We start from the raw sequence: 25,940 nt of genomic DNA on the forward strand, positions 1-25,940 counted from the left end.
GCTGTACCTTACCCTGGGAAGGGTCCTGCCCTGGAGGAGGCCAAGTGGTGGGGTATAAAATGGGGCTGCTAGTAAACCCTGAATGTGCGGAAAAATGACTCAAAATGTAAGTAAAGGGAAAAAGAGCATGTTTGTTTTCTGTTGTGAAGTATTTCTGTAAGTTTAATACAAAGCTCTAGTGGTTGAAAACCTGTTCCTAAGCCTCTTGGGTGGATATGTAACAGCTACCTGGGCTTTCTTAGGCTTGTAAGAAAAATCAAATAGTTAAAGAAAATATGGGGAAATTGTAAGAGAGAGGAATTAAGGGGAAGAATGTAATTCCTGCTCTCTTGAACTCCCAGTCCTTTGGAAGGCAGTGGCAGTAGCCACTGAACAATGCAAAATCAGGCTGTGAGCTGCCTCTTGGCCATTCTGTTTTGCTGTATGTATTTAAGAAAGCCAGGTATGTCTCCTTAAATCATTTTTCTTTGGGAAAGTCCCTGTGGCAAAGTTGAACAGCAAGAAGGTTGTGTTAAAGAACGGAGTTTCTAAGGTAATCTGGGTATTTGAAAGAACCTAGCTAGCTGGCTAAAACCCTGTCCTTTTTACAGAGAGCACGTAGGGTGTCCTCTCTGTCTTTTGCAAGCTGCGTTAAGATTCCCAATAACTGATAATGAATTTTCTGACAGTAATACCTATTGTATCACTTGGTACTGCTTACTGTAAAAAAAGAGCAAAAACGCTCTTATGATCAGTAGCCCCAGCTTCTTTATTTTCTATATATGATGACACACAATGTGTTTTTCAGCTGTCAGTGAGTAAAGGTTGGGGTTTCATTCTCACATGTGTTATGGATATTCACTCATAAATGTATTTGTAGGCTGATCTAGGTCTTAGGATTATGAAATGGTAATGCTTTAACCTAAATAACGTATCAACATTGGGCCACTATAAACTGTCACATTGGAATATTTTCTGCCACAACTGAACCATTGAGGAGCTTTCGATCAAAGCTCACAGGCTGAAAGAGCGGGGAAGAAGCTTGTAGAGGCATTTCTAACGCACCAGGCTTGTAGCTGCCACTGTGAGTTGTGTCTAGCAATGAGCCCAAACATTTCTGCAAGGTAAGAGGAAATCAGCAGAAATGACTGCATTTTCTTTCCTGGGTTGAGTGAGTTATCACCTCTGTGTGGTGGAAAGAAACGTGGTATGAACACACACAGTGATACTACCACTTGCCTTTGGGTGTTCCCCAGTGAATTTTCTGAGAAGAAGATTCAGATACGTGAAGAAAAGGAAATGTGACAATTACTACCCTGATACAGAACTGATTTATTTCCTGATCTTGCTTTCAAGATACACCTGCTTATTTTCTCCTATGCTTACAAAGATCTGCTTTTCTCCTGAAAGTGAACATGCTCTTAGGGCTAAAGCGTGTCCAGATGTCGCTGATTCATGGTGCGTTAAATTAAAAATGCTTAACATTGCAGGCTCAGGGATTTAAAGAGCAGGTTTTAAATGTGGCTCTGTAGTGCCTCACCAGTAGATGCCCAGTCTTAAAAAATGCCTGTGATATTGTAATGCAAATGACAACAATGAAAATGGGTGTTTCACTTTTCTCCTTTTGAAGTCATATTATTTCAACCAGATTTATGCAAGTTTTGGGTTGTAAGTCTTGAAGATGTAGAGCTGAAGTTGTGAAACTGATTTAAAACACAAAATGTGAAGTCATGAGCTGGCCTTGATTCAAACCATCAGCTGCTGGTGATAATGGTATAGCCATAGCCAACTGCTTTGCAACTAGCCTAATTCTGACTCTTTAACTTCTGCTGTGACCTTTTCCATTAATTGGCACACAAAAGCAGGTTAATTACACTAATTTTCAGTTTTGTTTCTCCTATATTTTGTCTCTCCAAATATTTTTTTTTTAATCTATGGAGTTACATAAATGACCTAAGCTCTGATTCACATGAGGGCTGTATTAAGTGTAGGGGAATGCTGCTGACTTGCATCAGATGTTGCTTTGGATTATAGTGTCGAGTTTTTGCTTGCTGCTGGTGTTCATGATCACAAACTAACTGCAGATACAAAGGTCTGTCTCTCTGCAGACCTTACTGAATGAGCAGTACAAGGCACAAAAAACCTCAACAACTTTGTCACTGACAAGACTTGACTGGGGTTTTTTTTGCTTTGTTTTATGATGTTTTTGTGACCTGGTTCTGCTCTCTCTCGTACCAACTCTAGGGCTTTCTGCTAGTTGTGTTATGAGCAATGTTTCTGCTTGCTTCAGTGGAACAGGCTTGGTGCTGGCTGGCCTTGAATTGCAAGGCTGACTCAGAAGGGGTATTTCCTAGCTTCTGGTGGAGTCATTCTTGCTTACAAAATGAGATTAAAAGGAGCCAAACTAACATTTCTGAGGATCTCCCATTTTTGAGAGGAGAGGAAGAGAATAAGAGATGAGCAAAATATCCCCATTATTATGAAATTATCAGGATTTCTAAGAGAAGTGTGAAAGAGGATACTTGCCCAATACTCTTGTTACGAGTTTTACCAGCGCTGTCCCTGTGACAATTACTTCTTTTTAGACAGACAGTGAGATCCCCATTTCTGCATGGATCGGCCAACAGGACTAAAGAGCTGCTGTGTTACTGTACTGGTGATAGAACAGGCATGGGCTTTGAAATAAATGTCTGTGGATGGCTCTTACAGAGAAAGAAAACCCCCAGATTATTGTGTGCTAAGTTCTAGTGGAGAAATAGGTGCAACTGCTAAAGCATTCTCTGGAAACCTGTGCTTAAATTTGAGCTGGAGTTTTAATTAATGAAAGTGTGTGGCGAAACTCAAAGTGTTTTGGTGTCTGGCCTGTAGTAAATATTTAAAGCAGCATCTTGCTTTGGCTGTCCCAGTCTGTCTAGTCTTCCCATTTTAAAAAAGTTGTCACATTAAGAACCATTTGGCAAATACGCATTTGTTTTCTATGCCAGTAGTACTATGACTTCTCTTCTCAAAGACAGAAGCCTGAACTTAGGGCAAGTTTGAAGGAGGAGAGGAAACGAAGAAAAGGATGTGAAGGTGAGGTGCTGGGACAGGTAGAACACTGTGGTCTTACTGTTGTGAATGACATGAAATCCTAAGGTCTCACAAACAATAAATCAGTTTGTTCACTCCAAACAACTTGTTTTAATTCCTTTGAGGAGCTTCATCTTATTTCAGTTATTTTTTTCCCTTCTACGCTGAATTTCTAGATGGAATGCTAGGGGCTGGAGGGGAATAAAACTTCATTTGGGATTTGCTGAAGTATGGTATTTCCATGACTACTTGTTTCCTGTCAAATATTTTATTTCTTCCTTTAAGACATTTCTCAGAACAGATCCTTCCCTGTCAACAGTTCCAGTTTTGGTGACTGGCAATTCCCAGTGGGTAAAAAAAAATAAATATGGTTGAGATAAAGTACTGCCAAAGAGTTTCAGTTCCACAAGACTGTCCTCAGAGGTACACTTGGGCAGAAACCAATGGAAGTGTCCCTAAAGCCTTTAGGTTGGCAACCATCTTGCTGAGAGAAGTAGGCTAAGAAAACCTTCCATCAGGAAGAAGCTCAACTTAATTTGATTTATAGAGGCTGTCTGGCTCACAAGCTGTATTTTAGCTCCATTTTTGTATGGCTTCCTCAAGGCAGCTGTACAGACAAGTGCTCCCATTAACTGGTGTTTAGAATAGCTTGCTTTGGCAAGTTTGTGGAAGGTATAGACACCTTTTAAACAGATGTAAACGCCATCCTTAACTGTCTGTTGCATCTATATAATAATTATCCCAGACCTTAGTCAGGACTGGTTGTGAATATAAAATGTTCTGATGAGACCCTATGGGAATAGGTTAGTTTCTTTTAAGGATTAGGGATGGACTCTTACGGAATGTTTCTGTCTCCTAAGAACTTAACTACATTCATTTCACTTTGATTCCATTCTAACAATCTGTTTTTGTAGAAAGATTTAGATTCAATTTTTTGAAAAAATGGATGAAATATTAGCACTGCTATTTTGAAAAGAACAATTGAGATGTTTCATGCCAGACACGTGGAGTGATGATATTCTGATGCTAATTAGTCTTCCTCCAAAACAAAATGTCTACAAAATCACTGAACACCTGTAAAGCCTTTAGATTGCAATAGAACTGTTTTCTGTCAGCAACCTGTCTTCATCTATTCATTTCCTATCTCCAGAAACCATGCTTCCTCCTTATGATGAAATTCACTCTCTGAATAATCGGTTTTCCACTTGTGTTTTTGTAAAATGCTGCTGTGTTTAGGTTTTAGTCCTTACAGGGAAACTTAGATTACCCCAAATCAATGCTTGGTTAGTGGGCTTCCAGATGTAACCAAAGGTCCGGTTAGGTTTCTAACCACCACAAAAAGAGCCCATAAAATTGCATTTTTCTTTTTATAGTTTTTTTAGCTAAGGTTTGATCCTGCACTTGCCCCTGTGCAGGCGGGTTTGTGTCCCAAGGGACCTCAGTTATTGGATGAGATTGCAGGACTTGCCTTTTTTCAGATACTAAAGGGAAAAAAAATGCATGCCTCTGGTCTACAAATAGAACTGATTAAAAAGAGCCCCACACTTAGGAAGAAACGGGGAGTAATGTTGAGCTCATATGTTTACTCAGCCTAATAAAATGCAGTCTTTTTCTTAAAATACTTCTCTACACATAGCATCAGTGACTAACTGCTGCTTACTCTGTCTTGTGGATGAGGGTTTCTTCACTCTGTGGTTTTCACAGAGATCAGATCAGGAGGACAGATTAACTGCACAGGCTCTTTATCAGTAAAATATGTGACATTAATAGAAGAAAAGCCAGAAAGTTACAAGTGGAACTCTCAAGCCTAAGTAAAAGCCTGTGTGCCATTTTTACCATTGAGTTTGCATTGAATTTGAGAGAACTTCACCCTTTAGAGTGCACTTTGTGAAACAGAGCATTGAGTGCTGAGGTATGTGTTACTGCCCCTGCTCCACTCAGCAAATTTGCTGTGGGTTCAGCACTTTAACATTGAAGTGATGTTTTGTTACTAATGTGAAAGCAGAAGAAACGAGGGACTGTAAGATGACTGGCTGGGTCATTTGAGTAAACCATTTCACAGGAAGCTGTGGTATTTCAGACTTGAGGGTAAACGGGGACATCATTCAATCTTGTAATATAGATACATCTTGCCAGCAAACTACAGAATACTAGATATGTTTGTGGTCTTTCTGATGACAAAATATACCTGCCACACAACTCCTTACTATGCTTAATGTAGGTCTCACTTCATAAATGTGAAAATAGGCAAGAAAAAAGTTAATAATGTGAAAGCAGGCTTATTTCTAGAACAAATGTTTTATATAGCAGTTTTTTCCTCCCGGCTAAGACAGCACTTGTTTAATTGGAAGGAAAAACGTCATAACGTGGCTAACTGGCTCCTGCTACTAAAGTCTGTGCCAGAACTGTCAGGGTGGTGCTGCTTGTGGGGTGGTGTCTCCACTTCTCATGGATTCACCCAACACAACTCTAAAATAAGGACCAGGAAACAAGGTCTGTTCCCTTGGCTGTGGCTTACCAAAACCTCCTGCTGAACACAGTGAACCCTTGAAAAAGGTGGAGATAGCAGGATGGTGGGGTGTGAAACCCTTGATCTGTCAAGGGCATGTTTATACTTGGAAATGGGCCAGAGATGTTCACATGTGGACATGAGTTCCTTCCCTGTTCTGCTTTATCCACTTTTAAAAGGTGGATAAAGCTTGAGTGTTTCCTGAACTGTAAAGTTCTAGTTCAAACAGAACAACAAACAAAAAAGCTGATATGTTCCGAGTTGGCATTAATCTCTATTTGCCTGGCTTAGTCCATGCCTTGTGAGCTGCAGTTCAGGGCTGGTAACCCCTACAGTGCAGCCTCTTCCCTGCTCAAACAGCTGTGGTGCATCAGCCTTATATTCTGTTTTGTGCCAATTTCCCTTGATCTAAAGTTCTCTGGAAAGCTACTGATTCCTACAGAAAGCCTTCAGAATTTGTCAAAACTGTATTTCAACAAGGAAATGTTTCCCTTGCGTGTTTTGGCCAATGCTATTTCCAGGATAATAGGGAGTGCACAACAGATCAGTTAGGGGTAACACTGCACCAGAAAAAGCGTGTTTACAGTTAGGGGTAACACTGCACCAGAAAAAGTGTGTTTAAATTACGGTAGTGACTTTTTTTACATATAGCCTTCCCTGTTTAAAGCTCATGTGTAAACTAATTATTAAACACAGATGCAAAAGAGACTTTGTGCTTTGACAGCATCTTTCTCAAAGGGTGTTCTCGAAGCAGTCTGTACAGAACAAGTTCCTCTCATAATTACCCCACATATTTTGCAGGTGAGATTGCTGAGGTGCAAAAACACTATTCAAGACTATGCAGCAGTCTGGCAAGGATAAAAACCCCAGGTCTCCTGAATGTCAGATTTGTCTAAAGGCTCCTTCTCTTTGCTGGCTGCAGCAAAAGAGAGTAAGTTTGAAGGCAGAGCACAAAGAAGGAAAAAATTCTAAGATACAGCTTTTGTATCTTTATGCTCCTCAGACTCTCTTCACACTTAGGGGTGTAACCGTTCAGTGACTAGACTTGCAGAAGAGCTATAAAAGCTTGGGGCTAACCAAGACTAATTTTAAACCATCCCTTGTTATCGGTTTTGTTTATAGGGTGAGTTTTAGAAGGTGGTATTTCTATGTGATAGAAGGAGCTGATACAGCTCTGTTGTCAACAGCTTGCTTGGCCAGAATCAATTAATCACTATAATTACCTGCCTCAGGACTCCTTTTTGACTTGCTTTGCCTTTCTGGCTAACAAGATGAGTTACCTCAGCACAGCTTTACAACATGCATGCTGTTGATTTACTGTTCCTTAAGGCTAGGCAATTCCTGCCTGACAGCAGTTCCTAAGCTCTGCCTGTAAAACTCGTATCACAGCCAAACCACAATTTGCACAAAGAAAACAGGCAAATGCGTGTAGAAATGGATAGGTCAGAAACTGCTGCTGGTCCTGCTTAGAACGGTGTCTAGAGCCTTCTCTAGCTACTGCTATGGGGAAGGAGAAGGCTTGCGTATAGGATGCCCTCACCGCAAACCCCTTCCACACCCTGAAAACTGCTGAAATGCAGAGCCTGCTAACCAGCTGTTTCTGCTGATGGGAGAAGGCAGAGTGGCTCACTTAAGCCACTGGCACAGGTGTCACAAGTCTGAGAAGAGATTAATCATTCTGGAAGCCAAAGCAAAGATTCTCAAAATCAAATCTTCAAGGTTTCCAGCTTTCCTTTGTACAAAGGATTGCTTTTAATGATTCCTAGAGGAGGAGAATCTGGAGGATGGACTGTTTCCTCCGACAAAGGAGATGAGTGCTGAAGTGCTTCCTCTTAATTAGGCTTTTCTTTCACAAAGGCATAAGCAGATAGTTGCTGCTCTAGCAGTAAAAAGCAGTCTTGCAAGGTTAGGATGACAAAGAAGGGAGTATGTTTTGCATCGGACTCCTCTCTTACTAATAACCCTACACTTCTCTTGTCTACTAGGGTTTCAATCCCAATGAGCTATTTTTAAGTGTAGGACTAGCAATTCCAAGGGAGTAGAGGCATGTCTGCCCCTTGCCGAAGCAAGCCATTGCCATGAGGTTTGCCATCTAGCATGCCCGCCACTAGCAAGACAGTAGCTGAGACTCAGAGCTCTTAAGCTAAATAAATTTAAAGTTGGGATTAAAGTGATCCTACCCTAAGTAGCAAGAATTGGCTAGTGCTAAGCATATCAGTAGCTACTTTGCTGAGGGTAAAATGATTTATAAATGTGCATGTTTAGTTTATTTTGTAGTTGGCAACGTAGCCATTTGTTTTTATACAGCATAGCTGACCTTTCATAGGTTGCAAGGAATTAAAATGAAACAAGTCAGCCAAATAAATGGTCTTGATTTTCTACAGAAGGTGACCTGAATTCAGGAAAAAATCATATTCGAGCTTGTTGAAAAATTTCCAGGCAGAAACTTGGAGAAAATAGATGCTTTAATGCTTCTGATTTTTGCATCTCAACAGAAGTCTGCACTTACACTGAGACTCTGAAATCTTTGGTTTAATTTATCTAGGGTTTTAACAGTCCCTGTAGCAACCAAGTCTATGTAGAATGTCCTATTTCAGAGAGAACAGACTTCACATGCAGTTGGAGAATGCTTTCCTTTCAGGCTTAAATTGTGCAGGGTACACATACACACTTGCGTTACGCTAACTATGCCAGTGGTTGTTTAGGTAGGTCAGGTCCTAAAATTAAAGTACATAACACTCCAAGCTGTTAGCTTGGGCTTCCCAACAGACTTCAGTGCAGCTCCTGTGGCATCTCTGCTGCAGCGCTGTAATGTTTCATGCAATGTACAGTAAAGTGGGATCTCTTCTGTGCTGTACCATCAAAAGGCTGTTCACCAGGTGCCCATAAACTACCTTGGAGGATATCTAAATGCTGCTGTGGATAGGTAAACTATATTGCCCCTGAAAAAGATTTCACTGTATCTAGTCTGTAGGGAAAGGAGAAATGGAGAGAAAAGATGTAATATTTCTCAGAAAACCTGCATAACTGCTCTAACAAAACTCCTATCTCTACATGAGCAGCAAGTGCAATTTTCTCACTTTATCTTTTTGGACACCCCGCAAAATTTCATTGTGGAAAAGCTGAGCAAACAAACCTCTTTATAACCTGACTTAGTATGATTTCACAGGTCTCTTTCTCTTGCTCAGGAGGAAGAAAAAAAATATCAATTTTTACCAGGGAAAATGAAATTGTAACAAGGAAATAAAAGCATTAGTAGATGCCTTCCAAAGGCCTGATATGAAAAAGGCTTAGTTGGGGGTGAGGTGGGGGAAAAACCTGAAACAGCCTGTCTTGTTGATCTAAATTAGGTGATGAAAGTTTAAACCGCTCAGGAACTTCTTGACAGAGACATCATCTGCTCACATACCTTTAGAGATTAAGGCATAGTAATCTGCAAGTTAAGGAGGATGCTAGCATCTGGAGCTGTTGAGCAAGGAATGGAGGGAATGTAGGAGCTTCTCTTTGGCTTAGCAATAAGGGATCTGGAAGACAAGGAGAATCTCCTTCCTCCCTTGGGTACCTTCCTTAACCCTTTGCAGCCATTGGGGTACCTGGCTGGTACCCCATGAAGGTACAATGAGGGAGTGACAGGGGATGGGGAGAGCCTTAGAGGGTCAGCAGGAATAAGGGACCCACATAATGCAGTGCCTCTCATGGGAGCCTTGGGAGTTCTCAGCTGCTGCAGCGATGAAAGTGGGAGCTGCAACAGCTCCGTGGTGCAATCAAGAAATTTAGCTGGAGACAACCATCAAATGCACCCTTATAAACTTCAGGTTCAGTATTAAAAACATCCCTCGCTATCATCATCCTCTTGCGCCCTCAGACTTCCAAGTATGGCCCTTGTCTCATCAATCACTGTTTTCTTTGTAGTTTAGACCCACTGGGACTTCTCCAGCAAGGCAGTACATCATTTTTAATTAAACAAAAATTACTTGGGCAGATGATGTTAATTTGTGGGAGAGTTAATCTTACTGCAGCAGCTCTCTTTGAGCCTATAATGCAAGAGTGCCACAGGCAAAACGTGCTTCAGCTTCCTTGGGGAGCCTGTGAGGACACAAGCTCACGTACTCTCCCTCATCTTTAGATCCTGCGGAAGCGCAGCTCCAAAATCCTCTGCTGTGTATCTTCGTGGCAAATTAAGCAAGCAGTTAAGAACTGGGCTTTTATTTGCCTCCCACAGGCAAATATACACCGATCCTTCCTATCATAGGCTATCACTGGCCATTAACTACTTTACTGGTGCTCAGCACAAGTGAGCTGCTTTGGAGCTATGACATAAAAGCAAATGCACACACACCTTGTTAGTCAGAGCTGAACCATCAATACATCTCTGCATGGAAGGTGGCACTTGGTAAATATCTTGTCGCACGAGACCATGACCGGTGGGTATTTGGTAAATTCCCTGATTTGGATGGGAAGGTGGCACTTGGTAGACAGGATCACGTGCTGAGGCATGTGAGCTTGGCACTTGGTAGATCTTTTGCTGGTTGAAGGATTGATGCATCAGTCCTGAATTGGACATATCCTGGCCAGAAGGACTGTCCTGTACCACTGGACCTATCAGGAGTTTCACACGGTTGCCTGGAACAATGCCTTGCCGGCCATGCAAGGAGCAGAGCCACCATCCTTCAAGACCTTCAGTGTTCTGTTCTATCACCGTCAAAATGTCTCCTTTGCGGAAGGCCAACTCTTCTGCACATTCAGGGACATTGTCATACAGGGCTCTTGCCATAAGATTCTGTGGAGAAAGAAGGGCAAGAAAAACACATGAACAAACATACTAGAATCTTCTAAAACTTCACATTCTAAGTGGAGAGAAATAAGAACTTATTTTGTAAAGAGTACAGGAAATCAAAATAACATGGGAAAATAATGCAGCACAGGATTTCTCTGCCCTACGCAGGAAAAATGAGAGGCTTGTGTTAGCAACACTGCTAGTGAGAAGTCTTCCAGTAATGCTAGGTCAGGTAGGAGCTCTTTATGTGGTCTAGTCACCTGAACAGACAGGGAGTCAGGAGAGCTCTGCTCTTGGCATTGAGATGCTCTTCCTGTGAATGGGGGCTTGTACCTTCATCACTTGACATTGACTTCCCTGTAACTGTGCTGTGTGCTGCTACAGCCAGCTGATACTTAAAATAAAACTTGAATAATAATAAACAGGGACATAATCCAGAGCAGTTGTTTCCAAACATTTTTTAAGTTTTTCAGGGTCCCCAAAGCCTTTCTGCTAGAGGTGCAGATCCCATTAGTGTGAAGGCGGTGAGCTGGCTTGTCTTAGCTGTCACCTGTAGGCTCCTTTAAAGTCAGGGATCTGTAGATCACCTCATGAGAAAAACCAGCCAAAACTAAAAATTGACAAGATGTCACGGGTTTTGAACTATGATGCTCACATTGGTATGTAGTGCTCTGCCTTCTCATTCTTTCTGTAAACTTCCTTAGCGGTGTGGTGCAGCACAGCACTGGCTTAATGGGCAAAAAGCTTCTTCCCCCCACTGCCTCAAAACCACCATCACCAAAAAAACCCCAAAACAACCAAAAAACCTCAAAGGAAAAGGTTCCCCAGAGTCCCCCTCTCTGTAGAGAGATCTTGAAGAGAACGTTTTTTACAAAGGTGTCCAGTGACCCCAGATGGAGTCATGCCTTTGCTGTGGGGAAAGCTGTAGCAATATGTATGGGCTTGTCCTTATGTTGAAGAGCGTTAAGAATTTAGGTTCCAAACGTTACCATAGAGTGCATCTGTATGCAACCTGGGAGGAGTCTAAAAGCAGTCAAGTGCCTTTGAGCTGTGCCAACGTACCTCAAGCACACTTACATTCATTTTGCTTGACTATGTCAGTGGAGCAGTAATAATACAGGGAACTTCACCACACAGATCTACTCCCAAGCATTTGCCTACTGTTTCAGGCAGGCTTTGCAGCCTGCCCTGACCTCTGTTTTGTTGTAGCTATGCTACCGGCAGTACCTCTACTAAGAAGTTTTAAGCCAGCTCTGAGTTGATGTATGATTGTGGTCTGACTCTCAGGGAGTGAACCAGCTCCCTTTGCAGGCCCACATGGCACATCCAGGTCTGAGTAACTGGCCAAGTGTCGGTATTCAATGGAAAGTAGGCAAGCTGTCTGCACTGACATTCTTGGACCCCTCACAAAGGCAGTGAACACTTAATTTCTTGGCTCTGGTGATATTTCCAAATGCATTGGCAACAACTGTTCCATGCCTGCCTGCTTTTTGGTGAAGGCAGTCAGCAGAGACAGTTATAAACTAATTGTAAGCACTTGAAAAAAAACACAGGAAGCCCTGGGTCTGGAGTGTTCTAGCTGAAGCATGTGAATGCTGTACACAAACCGAAATGGTGCTAATCCACCCTAAGATAGGATATGCAGCTGTCTTGACGACTTATCTTCCCTCTATTAAAGGGATAGCATCAAGTTCAGTTTAGTGTTTTCATCTGTCGTGTTTATTCTCCTTCTTGGACATATCAAAACTTTTTATTTTATCCCCCACTTGTATCTTTCCCCATTGACAAGCACTGATGTTTTTGCATCATCTCTGTGCTTCATCAAAACAGCAGGCTTCCATTTGACCTTGCTCAGTTCAACTTTTCCTAAGTGTAGTATACAGTTGGGAGGCTGTATGAAGGGGCTGACTGGTGGATGGAGGAAGGGTCAGCTCAGATGTCACATAAAAGGTAGAAGAATATGCTTTTCCCAAGACGTAGTGTTGAAATGGGGTGCGTGAGATCAGTTTTCTCGTCTCTGAATGGGGGATCAGCTTTCAAATGTATGAGAAACACTGGCTTTGCCTTTCATCGGTATCATTAGTGAGGCCAGCATAAATCAAGTTTGGCTTGGAAAAGTAGGATTGCCATTTTAAACTCCCATGTAAACAGCAGCACTGGGGCCCACCATTCTCTCTGTACAGCTACTCAGCTCATCAGTCAACAACACTCAGAAATGCAAATAGAGATAAAGCAGGGAGCAGTTTTGTCCGTGCCTTGGCAGAACTGTAAAACTATTCTTTAGCATGGTCAAAAAACAGTGGTGTCGTCTTGAACACTGTATCTATGCTCTTGCCATGTTGACTTGGCTCCTCAGCTGAGTCGAAAGAGCTCAGAAAAGATAAGTTCCTGCCCAGTCTGAATATTCAAGTTAACCTCTTACCTTTCTACATTTCTTTCTAGTTTGTCTTGCACAGGATAAATCTACTAATGTGACTAGCTCAGGCTGTGCAACTGACTGTTTAAAGGAAGCTTTTGCAGAGAGTATTATTTAACAAAGGAGGAAGGTTGGGCGGGGGCACAAAACAAGCAGGCTAAATCAAAGATCAACGCTTATTCTTCCATACTTTAGTGATTAAAGGTATTTGAAAAGCTCGATTAGCTTCTGTAGCAAAGCAATTCTCAGAACAAAGCTGGAAAACTGGTAGAATTAGAGCAGATAAAAGTTCCCATGTGAATTTTTTTCCAGTTGCTCATTATCTCTGTCCCAGTGACCTTCTCACCACCTGGCATGCAGCATGTTAATACTTTCTGGATATGCTTCAAGAACTTCTTTGCTGCAAACGGCTTCAGATTCTCGTTGTCAGTGTTAACTCAGGCACCAGTATGTGAATTATACTAATTGGTTGCCACTTGTTTCACAGCAATATCCTCAAGGCCTTTTAAATGGCCCATGCCACCAGCATCAGCCACTGATGGAGTACTGAAGCCGGCAAAATATTCCTGCAAATAAGAACTGGGACCAGAAATCCTAAGCCTGCTGCTTGTTGCCAGCAACACAGCCACTGTTCCTGCTAAGCAAACCTGTGTTTTGAGCATTTCCCTGATTTCATTCTTCCTTCACAGGATTTCTTAATATGAGCTTCAGGAACACTGTCACAGTTGCTTTCATTAGTCAGCAGAGTCAGTCTTCAGAAAAAAGAAATTATCACCACAGAATGTCATCAGGAAAGCTTTTGAAAACCACAGAGCACCTTTGACCTGCTGTGGTGATCAAGACTGTAGTCCCTACTTTTACACACACAAAAAGAAGTCCTGATCAAAGGCACCCCTGAACACTTGTGGGCTGTATCTGGATTGATTTGACAAATGCAAATAATTTTTGGATGCTGTGGGCATCACAGCCTGCATCTCGGAACACTCCCCCTCACTGGTCTCACCAGCTCAGAGACTGGGGAGGGTTATCTGGAATTAACTGGACTTGCTCTTAGAGGCAAGGATCTGTCACTCACCTGTCTGTGAAATAGGCACCGAATAAGCACTAACACGTCTGATATAAGAAGGTAAGGCAACAGCAGTGACCTTTTTGTATGACTAAGTGCTATACAAATAAACTTGACCATTTCCTAAACAAATTGTCAATAGAGAGGGCTGCTGAGAAACTTGTCTTGAAGCTAGTTTTTCACAGCTGGCAAGTTGCACAGGTGTCCCTTTATTTCTAATACAAAGAGAAAAAAAATATATAGGTAAATATACAGCTCTATCATCCTGAGCCCTCTGTATTATAGCAGCTATTACTTCCATTAGTGCTTCTCTACAACTAATGGTTGACTGGAAAGGTTCAGTTCAGCTTTTGTATCCTCAAGCCTTGCTAGCAATACTGGGATGTTTGGAAGTGGAAGCCAGGGTCAGGCCCCCACTGTGTTTGTACCCTATACAGGCAAAACAAAAAGAAAATATTTGTTCTCAAGAAGCTTAAATTCCTCTTAACCTTGGACTCTTTGAGTGCAGTAGAAAGCACCTTCTGTAAAATCACTGAATAAAATGAAGTTTTTTAGTTGTCTGCTAAATAAAGTGCTATCCCAATTGTCATCAAGTCAAAGTGAGCCTGACACTAATGACTGCTGCCTGGGGACTGTAGCTGGAACATGCTGCAGGAAGAGGCTCACCAGACTTTGTTGCTGCCCTGAAAGCTGTCAGCTGTTCTACTTGCAGAACCTAAACAACAAAACCTCAAAACCCTCTGTAAACTATTTTTCTTCTTAGATGCTGAAGGAATTACAAGCCAAATTCAGATGCATAAATGAGGTCTATCATTGAACGGTCAAAGGTGCGTCTAATCTCTCCTTAGCCTACTGCATCTGATGGTTAACATGCCTGCAGTTGAATAAAGACATGTGAAAATACTTTGAAGAATATGATCTATTTTGGTTCGCCTTCCCTGCAGTGAAGGGATCTGGTAGAATTCTGTAATTTGAGGTTTGGAGGATGAAAAGGTTGTTTGTTGATGAGGCTGAATGGCAGAAGAGTTAAAGAGTGGTGGAAATATCTACTCTTTCTATTAGTGTGAACACATCCAGTGACGTGGGTAACAAGAGCGTGTGAGGTGCCCACAGCCATGGAAGCAAACACAGGAATAATAAATGACACGCTATGAGGTTAAATACAATGGAGTCTTTAAGGGCTGAGTGTCGCGGTGCCAAGCTCCTAGCGCAGGGCTGCCGACTTGACTCCTCGGCCAGCTCTGCAATGAATGAACGCTCGAGGAAAAGGTTCAACCAACCATAAGCTTGAAGAATTTCAGTCACTTCCACAAAAGTGCCACATTAGGATGTTCCAGAGCACACAGGCTTGTGGATACCGATCCCTGCGCTGTGCTTGGCTGGTGGGACATGTTGTTTTGTTCTGCTTTGTCTTGTTTTTAAATATTGCTTCCTATATGTAGAGTTTTATGTGCAAACAGAACTAGGGAAATCACCTCTGCTTTTAAATGAAAAAGGGTGGGACCCTTTTAGTCTATTATTGGACAAACTGTTTCTTAAAATGCCAAACAGCTTTTCTACGTTTAGCTAGATCGGGAGAAGGAAGGAAGAGAAGAACAAAGGAAGGAAAGGTGGGGGGAGACACCCCAAAGGAGTGTCTGTGCTCTAACCAGTAGCTTCATTTTGGTTGGCTCACTCTTAATTATCCATCACATAATAATTTTCAGTATAGATTCCCCCGTCTTTTAGGTTTCTTTAAAACTAATCACTGCCATTCAAAAGCAAGCTTAAGCGTTTATGTACCCATGTATGGTTGCAGTAGGTCTAATAGTAATGATTTGCCTGTGAGACTGAAGAACTGATCTGAAAACCCAGTAAAGAATTAGTTTTATTCTGAGAAACGGTTTTGACTACAAGCAGTACTGGCAGAAGATAGGCAAGTTTGTGCTCTGCGCCTTCTGACATAAGGGCTTCAGTGCAAGAGTCACTGGACAGTTTAACATCGGCGCTTTTTAGCACCTTCTCTGCTTCTCACTGTCACTGCCCCTGAAATAAAGAATTTATTGCATGGTGTTTACAACACAAGAAACTATCGAGGCACAGTAGGTAACAGGTATATCTATAATAAGCATCTTTTCATGAAGTCTACTTAATACAAGTTGACAGAGGTCACTGAATAAGACACGCAACCTTGAATAATGTGTGTTGCTGGTCTCCTCAAACCTGGAAGCAGGCAGCGCTTTTTGTCACACACCAAGATGCACCGGCATGTTCTTAGGTATGTCCATGTGGGTGCCAACACGGGAAATGAACTACAAAATGATGCCTTGTTGCTTGGCCGTAACAGCCCCTACCTGTGTGCAGACCTGTAACTGCTAATTGCCAGCAGCAAGCTGTGTGCAGGCACTTAGTATTTATCTTAAGTCGATAGCGAAGCAGAGGTGGCAGGAAGTGCTACCACAGCGTGTAGAAAAAGCTTGCTGCACAACCAAGGTGTTGCAGTTAACTGCAGCTTTGGCAGGAGGACTCTGCCAGGCCCTTGGCATCTCGTTCAGGCTGCGGGTCTGCTCTGGGAACTGTGAGCTTCCCTGGCTCTCAGCTAACGACAAAAGAGGGAGCCTGGTTGTAAATGCTCGCCATGGTAATGTTTCAGTTCACGCTTACAGACAAAGCCCCCAGTTCCAATTTTCAGGCACTTTCTTGCTTTCTTCCACCAAATTTTCTTTTAGTGCAGATACTTTTCTGGTCAAGCATTGCTAGCCCAAATAACTGCAGGTCCTGCTGGATGGAAATTAAGGCTGTTTTCCATGTGCAGATTTGGAAGTTTGGCTTTACAGCTAATGAGAGTTAACAGCCTCAGCAGAGCCCTAAGGAGGACAGGTCTTCATCCACCCTGAGTATCCTTGCACTCTAGCCCTATGCATCTCCAGAACAGAGGCAGTCAGTCACGCTCAAGTACGCCAAAATGCCTGGAGGTTGTGATGTGGAAAATCTTGGGTCTGCAGGGGAGAAAAGCAAGTGCCTTATTTTGGTGTTCTAGCTGTCCCAGCCCCTCTGTCTGGCCCGAAAGGTCTGAATTTCAGTTTGTTCTGCCTGGGGTTGTTTTGTAGCATGACCATTACACAGAAAGTTAAGGATGAAAAATGGGAATGTCCCCTTCTTACTGGATTGTACTTGGATAAGATGAAGTAGGCCTTATGGCTGTCATGCTTTGGATATATTTACTGTCAGTTTTTGCGGGTACAGCACTCCAGCCAGCTCAGGTGGCAGGCAGGCAGTGAGCAGACCAGGCAGGGCCCAGGCACTTCACACTCCTGCTCAAGATGCTGCTGTGGTCCATCAGTTCACCCAAAACTTGTATTCAAACTTAATGTGAACATGCAAGAGACTGAAGGCTCTCCGGCCTGAGAACATCTCTTGTTTCAGCAAAGCTGTTCTGTTTTAAGCAAGTGCAAGATATTTGTGTAGCCATTATTTTTTTTATGCAGTCAGCAAAGTGCTTTGTGACACTGAGATGTGGCAGTGAACCTGCAACTTGGGAGAGAATCTAAATGTGTGAATCCAAAAGAAGGAATAAGGAGGGTAGAAAAGGCTGGGAGGGAAGTAAAAAAGGAAAAATGTGAAAATGAAGGTTAGAGATCTTAACTGAAGCTTTGGCCTGTGTGAATAAAATACTTCATTGTTCTGCACTGAGTGCATCACCATGAAGTGCCTGACATTTCAAACTGGACAAGTGAGTTGAAAAGGAAGTATTCTGGCTCTGTGTCTGTTGAAGAGTAACAAAACGGTAACTCTACATTGCCTAGAAGGACAATAAACCAGGCTCTTGATCGAGTTTTGGGTTTTGGCTGGGCTGGTTTTGCTTTATTTTAGTTAGAGAAGAGAAGTTAGAGAACATAGATGCAGGGGTGTGCTGCTCTGATTTCCTGGGCACTACAAAGGTAATCGCAGAAACAGAATTTGAGGTCAGATGTTAAATAAGGAGAGCTGACTTACCCGCTTCTGTTTCTGACGCAGTGAAGGATGGATGTATTGGATGACAAACACCCTTTGAATCATGTAAAACCTCCGAGGTGCTCAGAAGCGTGTAGGGGAAGTCTGACAGAAGTGGCAACTCCCTTTTACTACATAGCAACCCTCTGTTTGCAGCCTGTGCCTTGAGACGCAACAGGTCATCGCTACGCTAGCAAAGGGCATATCTGAGGTAATGCTCACCCGCTCAGCCCTGGGGAACACCCCGAGATTAATGCCCACTGCTTCTGTGCTGTCAGACCACCCACCCTGTTTTGGAGCATCACAGAAGACTGATATGGTTTGTGACAGTAACATTTGCAGCGAAGTAGAGCAGTGATTTCCTGCGATATATCCTGATCTTGAGCTTATTCCCCTGCCCTCTGAGTTAGCGGGGTTTTACAGGAGTGCTGAAATACCACTTTCTCTGCTCTTTCTGGGAATGCAAACCACATCCCCTGACTTACCTTCAAGACCTATTAATATTTTGGGAAATTCCACCACACCTAACTCACAAAGTTTTCTATGTATGTTTTACCCTTGTAACCGGTTTCCTTTCCCCCCACCCAAGGAAGGGTGTGATCTAGTTCCATGACTTTAAAAGGCCTTTTCAAATCCATCCCAGGGCTGTGTGCCTTCTGTGACATCAGCTGGGGCTGGGGGGGGAGGGAGGAAAAAATAAAGCATGCAAACAATAGCCTTAGAGTAAATATGATCTCACTGTGATTAAACCACAGTACATCAAAATCAAAAAGCAGATGGAAAACCTAACCTCTTTCCTTCAGGCAAGCAATTAAAAACTTAATGAAAGGAGATCGGATGTTGAATGCTTAAGAATTGAAGGAGCAGAGGAGAAGGGAAAGGAAAAAAAAATGGAAAGAAAGAATCCTGAAATGTGTGTTTCAAGTTCTTAGTTTTCCATCTTCTGGCATTTGCGAGCAGTCTTCTCCCAGACAAAGCTTCCTTAAAAAAAAAAAAAAAAACACCACACCATCCTCCTCCCAAATTTAACCCTTCTCTGTACAGCTCTGAGGAAACATTCACAACTAGACTGTCAAGAGACCATAGCTGTGCAGACACAGGACCTCGGTATTGTCACCAGCTTATTTCTGTCTGATGTCTTCAGCTTTGGGGAAGTATGATTTTTTTTTTTTTTTTTTTTAAATCTAGAACTTAGCTGAACCAGGACATGCTCTTCTTCTCCCAAGTCTCTCCAAAAATTCTCCATAGAAGGGAAAGCCACCCTTCTCTGTCACTTTAGTGTCACCACCTGGGATACTACATAGCAGCAACAACTTGGGGTGCTCTTAAGAGTCCAGCTTACTAAAAAAAAAAACCCCAAGCTTGGGAACTCCTGTGCCCAGGTTCCTGCCAGCCCTCAGCAAGCTGGTGGGGGGAGAGGCAGCAAGTTGCTTGTGAATCAGAGATGCTTCCAGGGGAGCAGAGGAGGCTCTGCCAGGTCTGGTCAGGGTCTTCTCCATACCACAAGGCAGCAGCCAGAAGTCAACAAACCCCCAGAACAGCTTGATTTTGGCAAGCTGATGTTTTCTAAGGAAGCATACCCCTGGAGAAGGGAGAGGGAGGGAGAGTGCAGGTGTGCTTTAAGCAGTTAGTTATTACGCTTAGTCTCAGATTGAAATACAACTTTAACTGTGTTCTTAATCATATGAGAGATTGGCTTGTGCAGTTTCCATGCAGTTGGGCTGCAAACGAGATAAAGCAGTGTAAGCAAGGAGAGAGGAAAAAAAGAGAAGATATCTGCTTGTAAAATAGGCTCTTTTATAACAGTAAAAATTGGTTTATTACCCTAAGCATTTTATCTGGATGTAAAGTCCATAGGACAATGATATTCATGACCCTACCTACTGGAAGCTGCATGTTAAAACACTGCATGCTTCCAGTTGTTTTATACTTAACAGTTTTGGTCAAAAAATTCCTTTGAAAGAGAATCATTGAATTTTCGTGGTCTGTATTTTCCTCCTCCTGCCCTCAACTAAGCAGGACATTCATTGGAGGAGTTGAGACTTACTCCTAGGATGCTTCAGCATTTTCTATGGTTTGTTGTCATCAAATGATCCACCGTATTGCTAAAACTTCCAACCTTGCTGTGAATGAGGCCTGCTTATGAAAGGCCTTCCGATGCACTGATGGCATTCCTGTAAACTTATTCTTATTACTCTTCCTTTTCCAGACAGGCTAATCCTCTCTGACTGTGAATGAAGTGTTTTTAAAATGAATACAAAAATAGAAAGGCAAGAATGGGCCTCATCCCTATAGAGAAAAAAAAATATACAATTTTTGTCATGCTATGCACTTCTGTTTCTAAAACTGCAAATTATAGCTTTAGCAGTCCTGTTTCTTGTCAAACACAAGCTATGTCCAAATCTGCTGTGGAAAAATGAACTTAAAATTAAGACAGTTTCCACTACTGTAATGTCTAGACCAAAAGGCAAAATAAAAAGGCCACTTGCCAAGAAAATGGGAACAGTAGAAGATAAGGGTTCTCCACAATCGTTGCAGCTAAGGCAGGCACCCATGCATGCTCTTAAGTGCTTACGTTGCTTTAAAAATGAAATTAAACTCTACATCTTGGAGACAGGTGGGTTCCTAATTCCTATTAGTATGAGTGGGATTTAAGTACTTAAATGTCTGTGGTGAGCTAGTCCAAACAAAATAAGCAAGACAAAAGTGACTTTACCTAGGCCCCTAAGTAACCTAAACCCATCTATTGTATGCAGAAGTCATGCCTATGCCCCTAACATCTTTGATAACAGCAGCATGACAAGAAGCCCTATGCTCTAGTCATGGTTTTCTACTTCTTGTAGGCACAGAGACACAAGTTTGTTTACTGTTTCCAGATACTGAGGGAATGTCCTCTTCTCCTGTATGTCTGTGCAAGAACAGGATCTTGTGCTTGGCTAAGGAGTACCATGAACGCAAGCTATTTGCCAGATGACTTTGCAAGCAGAATAGGATTGTTGTCTCCTAGCGTTTCTAAAGTTGGTCAAAATAGCTAGTAGGTACACCCATGCCAGCTGTGGTGCATGGAGGTGTATGTGACTCAGGATTGCCTCACTTGAGCTTTTATTCAGGTCACTAGACACACCTGGCCTTGCTGCAATGATTCTGATATTTGTAATGGAGCACAGGCAGTTCAAAAATATGAACTTCTCCTAAGCCACCACACGTTTGAGTTCAACGTTCAGTGATAGGATACTGGTGCAGGTATAATCTTTCCTAACCCGACCTGTTGCTGTGCTTAAGATCAGAAGATTCCAAAGGTGAATTTGAACATGGTCTTAGGAACTGTGCTCCAACACTTACTTAACGAGTTCACAGTAATGCTTCATGAGACTTCTCCCAAGTCTAGCCGGTATTCTGCAAAATAGTGGTAATTAGCTTAGAAGGGCTGCAGAACATTCCTGAAATGTACTTTCACTTTTCCTTTGCAGAAGATGTTTGTCTAATAGTAAGACTTTATGGAGTTCTTCTGCTCTCTGATCTGGCAGGTCCCCCACTGATCAGCTCTTTTTACAGTATGGCACCATTTGGAATGACTAATGTTGGGTCAAGGTACCTCAAGGCAAAGTAACAGTCTAATGTGACTACAACCTCTAGCAGGATGTTAAAAGCATAAGTAAAACCCCCAGGTCAGTATCCTCTTGTACTATCTAGGGTCAAACTGAATTGCAACTATCAAAAATACAAGGAAGACTGTTCATCTGGCAGTTCTGCTTCCCCATCACATACTAGGAACTACTGGACAGAGACAGATTAGGCTACCCCAGTTTCTTGATGAAACAGATTTACAGCTACATTACTCAGGAGCAGGCATTAGCATTAAAACATAGAAATTGGAAAATCTGCAAACAACTGCAGGTTGTTTAGCTATAATGCTTTCTGACGGCTCTTCTTCCTCTGAAACAAGTCCTGTAACATCCCTGAGCCTCAGCACCTCCATCTGTACATAAAAGAGAATTAACAGCACCTTGCCATCCCACCAAGTCTTTAGGAGCGCAAACAAATTCTATTGTGGAAGTTTCTCAAATATCCTGAGGTACTGAGGCAGTTACCTCTGTTAAGTATACAAATACATACTTGACCCAAAACTGAAGGCTTATAAGCAGTACATAGGTCTGCAGGAGGGGAGGGGGCCACAGTGGGGAAGAGCACGAATCTGAAAATGACAGTGGCCCTCCAAGCTTTGGGAAGGACCCAGTCCTATTGCTGCATCTCGCTCGTGCTGCTGCCGATTTAGGCCTGATGCTGCTAGACTTCTGCCACCTCCCTCCCTCCATGCCCAGAGGAAAGAAAAATCACAAAACTTGCACTGCAAATTCACGACGGTAACAGAGACAGTGCTTGGACAGTTTTTTCCTTTGTTGGTTTGTTCCTCTAGTACTACCTTTTACAAGGTTTTACAGTTCCTATTTACTTCTAACTTTGACTGTCACCCTCTGATTGCTGAGGTATTAAAAAAAAAAAAAAGGGGGAAACAAAGAGGAATGTGAGGAATAAATGAAACTGAGAGGATTTGATTAGTAAAGTACAGGCAGTTCTTTTCCCTTTACACGGCCCGACATTCAGTCTTTCATTGCCAGGGTTACAAGCAGCTTTTCACAAGCATTTCTGGTTGGGAATATAGTATTTCTTCCCAGGGACACTATTTTGTTTGTCTTGGCGTGCAGGCATTGTAATCAAGTCTATATATTACAGGACTGTGCCTTAGCACAAATGGCAGGCATTTCAAACCCTATTTAGGTTTCTTCCTTGCCCAACAAATTATCTAAAAATAGATAATCAAGACCTCATACTTTACATCTACGTCATTCCTTTTGGCTTAAATGAGGTAAGGAATGTAGTTGTTTTTCCTCTCCCCTTTCACTAACTGTTTGGATCTTTCAGTAAACAGATTAAGTCCCCCTTTTTCCTTCCCCCTCTCTTTTTGTTTTGCTTGTGAACAGCCAACAAGCTACAAAAGCCTTGTTATGATAATGTCTTCTCCCTTTTGCTTCTGTCACACTTTATTGGCTGAGGTATGGGCATTGGAATTGCTGGCCAGCTATATCCTCTCCCTTCCATGTTCTTCTCTCATCATGGCAATCCATTAGTATTTCAGTTCCTACATAGTTAATTTTAGCTGCAACTACCTCATCCTTGGAATCACAGTCCGAGTTTGATTTCAGAAAGGATTGATCCTACATTCTGAACTACAGAATATTAGAATGGCATCCTGTGAGAACTTGATGGGATGCAGTTTTGTACATGGAGATTCAGTGCAAAAGGATGCTGTTGTCATTGAATGAAGAACTGGGGTGTTGCCATAATAAAGTGCACCCTACAGGAATTAGTTTCTGAAAGTAGCTTACAGACAAGTAGGACTACGAAATATGACCAACCAACACTTAAGTATTTGTTATACTTAACGTTTCCCATCTTTCCATGGCTCAGTTAGAATAACTTTTGTGTCCTCCAATATTTAACTGGTAGACCAGGACTTAACATCGGGTCAAATCTGTCTTTGCTTTGAACAGTCACATCTTCACTGAATTTCACACGATGCGCAAAAGATAGACGTGTAGAGACATATATATAAGGTAAAATTCTGAACTGGCTTAAATCCACAGGGATTTTCCCAGTAGCTTTCAGAGGATTCAGACTTGAGTATTAAGTTGGAAGAATGTTTAAAAGAGTGGGGTGGACAATAAAAGAAGCTTAGGTGAAAGAGGAGAGGGAACAAGTTTTCAAAACACTTGAGTGAAAAAAAGGTAGACTCAGCAGTGTAAAGGATTTTTAGACCAGAAATTACCTCGGGTTTAGTCACAGTGAAAGTGAAGCCATGAGTGATGGAGAGACATACTCAGGGTCTCACACGTGAGTCAGTTCCTGTTCTGTCCAACTCTTAATACTCTAATTAAACTGTAATAAGCACCTCAATTGTTTCACTAAATGAGGCTACATCTTATGGACTATCACAACATAAGTAGACAGGCCCCAATACAACACTAGGAACAGTTAAACAGACCCAATTCTGCACCTGAAAGCTAAGCCACCTCTTGTGATGCTAAGTGATGGTATGTCCCGAAGGCAGGCCACAAGCATGCTCTGTATTTTCTGTATACAAGAAAAACTACAGGACCACTGTTTTTCTATAGAAAAATAAAAGGGGAAAAAATACAGAAAGAAAATGCCAAAGACTGAATGAGCAAGTATTTTCTTTATATGTTACTCCTGGGATAAGAAACAGCTCTAAGAATGTTTGTCCAAGTTAAACAGTGTAACTACCTACTTCACAATTCTCAGGGAAAGTAAACACCCTAGTCTGACAAGAAGGTTTGTGAGGCCAAACCCCTTCGTCTCCCCCCCCCCCCCCCCCTTTTTTTTTTAAATAGCTTTTTCTTTCTTTGTCTAGCTTTCTCTATCTAGAATTATGTAATCACAAAACCAAACCAAAATGCTCATTCCAACCAGACAAGGCAAAGAAAACTTCCCCCTTTTGAACCACCTTCTCATTCCCTACGCTAACAGGGATACTGCTCTTCTACCCCCGAGTGCCTGACACTTTGTAGTAAGAGCCACAGCTTCTCCAAGCAGGTACAAAGTCTACCTGAACTGATCTGAGATGGAGTAGAAAGGGGCAGGAGATGAATTTGATCTCAGACTTTGAATCAGCCAGTAGTGAGATACAAGGCGGAAAAAAACCCCAAAGGTCATTAGAACCAGATAAAAATTTTCAAACTCATGGAGTATCTTTGTCTGTCTATATCTTACACAATTTCTTTTCCCCGGTTATTTTTAACCAACCATCATGAAATGGAGAAACTGGCAGCAGCTTTGAAAACTTCACTCCAGTGACCTCTCCCAAAGTTTGGGTATGAGAGATCCTGAAAGCTTGGGCTGAGCTTAGAGATATATGGAAAAGCATGAAAATCTGTGTATATTTACCTAGGCATCACTCACACATCTCATTCTACCCAGGTTTATAAGCCTTATAGAACTTTATAGCATCAGGGCTGTTTTACAGTACGCTGCCTAAATCCGCTAAGAAGATGGCCCTCACTTCCAAACTAAGCATATAACGTGTGACATTTCCAAATCACCTTTTTATTGATGCTTAAGTTATTTCTGGCAGAGGAAGGAAAGTTTTTCCTTCGCTCCCCCTTTTTTCCAATCGCACAAGCTGATGGTATGTCTGTACAGTAACCTAATGCCCCGTGGGCAACTCTGTGCCTTGCCCAAAGTTCTTTTGAGTAATATTGGGATGAAAGCCTTGACATTTGTGTCTTTTGGGGAAAAAAAAACACCAACCAACCTCTGATAAAAAGTTAAGCCGAAATGACGTACCGTATTTAACATGGGAGACAGGCTACCCATTTTTTAATGAGATGGCTGGGTTTTGGTGGGGTTTTTTTCCCCGACTTGCGACCCATCAAACAGACCCCCCCCCCACCCCTGGAAAAGTGCCCTGGGCTCAGGATGCAGTCACGAAGGGCTGGCGAACGGGCGAGGGACACGGCGGGGAGAAGCCGCGATACCTGTCCCGGAGCGCGGCGGGCCCCGCGGACCAGCCCACCCCTCCCGAGCCGCCGGGCTCGCACCGAGCGCCGTCGGCAGCGGCACCGCGCCACGCCGGGCTCGGGGGAGAACCCGCCACCCCACCGCCACCCCACCGCCACCCGCCGGCCTGTCCCCTCCGCTGCCCCCCTCGTCCCACCGCGGGCGCCTCCCCTGGGGCTCCGCGCCTGGACACAGCGCGCAGGGCTCGGCCGCCCCGTCCCGGCTGGACCTGCCTGACCCGGGCGCGGGAGTGCTGAGGGGAGCCCCGAGCCGGCCGCCTCCTGTCAGGACGGCGGGCCGCTGGCAGGCTCTGGACGCCCGCCCGTACCCCCGGCCCCGGGACGGCCCCCGCCGCCGGCTCACCTTGTACTTCATGGCTGCGGAGCGCTGAGGGGGCCGGCGGGGCTGCTACAGCGCCCGCCGCCGCATCGCCGCTGCCTCTCTGCGCCCCGCCGCCCGCCCCGCCGCCAGGCTCCCCCGCTCATTTGCATAGCGCCTCCCCATTGGCCACGCTCGGGAACAAGGTGGGCCCTCCTGCCCCCGCCCACTTCATTTCCCGCCTTCCCGCCACCGGCGG

The 25,940-nt window shown here is 43.1% G+C and overlaps 1 protein-coding gene across 4 annotated transcripts in view; it reads right to left on the minus strand.

Annotated features, from left to right (window-relative positions):
• Positions 1-25,940, minus strand: part of NEDD9 (neural precursor cell expressed, developmentally down-regulated 9) — a 107,125-nt gene that overhangs the window by 13,075 nt on the left and 68,110 nt on the right. For 3 of the 4 annotated variants that reach the window (XM_055798622.1, XM_027789074.2, XM_055798623.1), the window contains one exon: positions 9,897-10,337. In XM_055798622.1, the coding sequence (XP_055654597.1) occupies positions 9,897-10,337 (441 nt within the window). Of the gene's footprint in view, positions 1-9,896; positions 10,338-25,726; positions 25,861-25,940 lie in introns of those variants that run through there. The other variant, XM_055798621.1, reaches the window with a different exon arrangement.

This window comes from Falco peregrinus, chromosome 3 (genome assembly GCF_023634155.1).
Source record: "Falco peregrinus isolate bFalPer1 chromosome 3, bFalPer1.pri, whole genome shotgun sequence".
Classification (NCBI taxonomy): domain Eukaryota; kingdom Metazoa; phylum Chordata; class Aves; order Falconiformes; family Falconidae; genus Falco; species Falco peregrinus.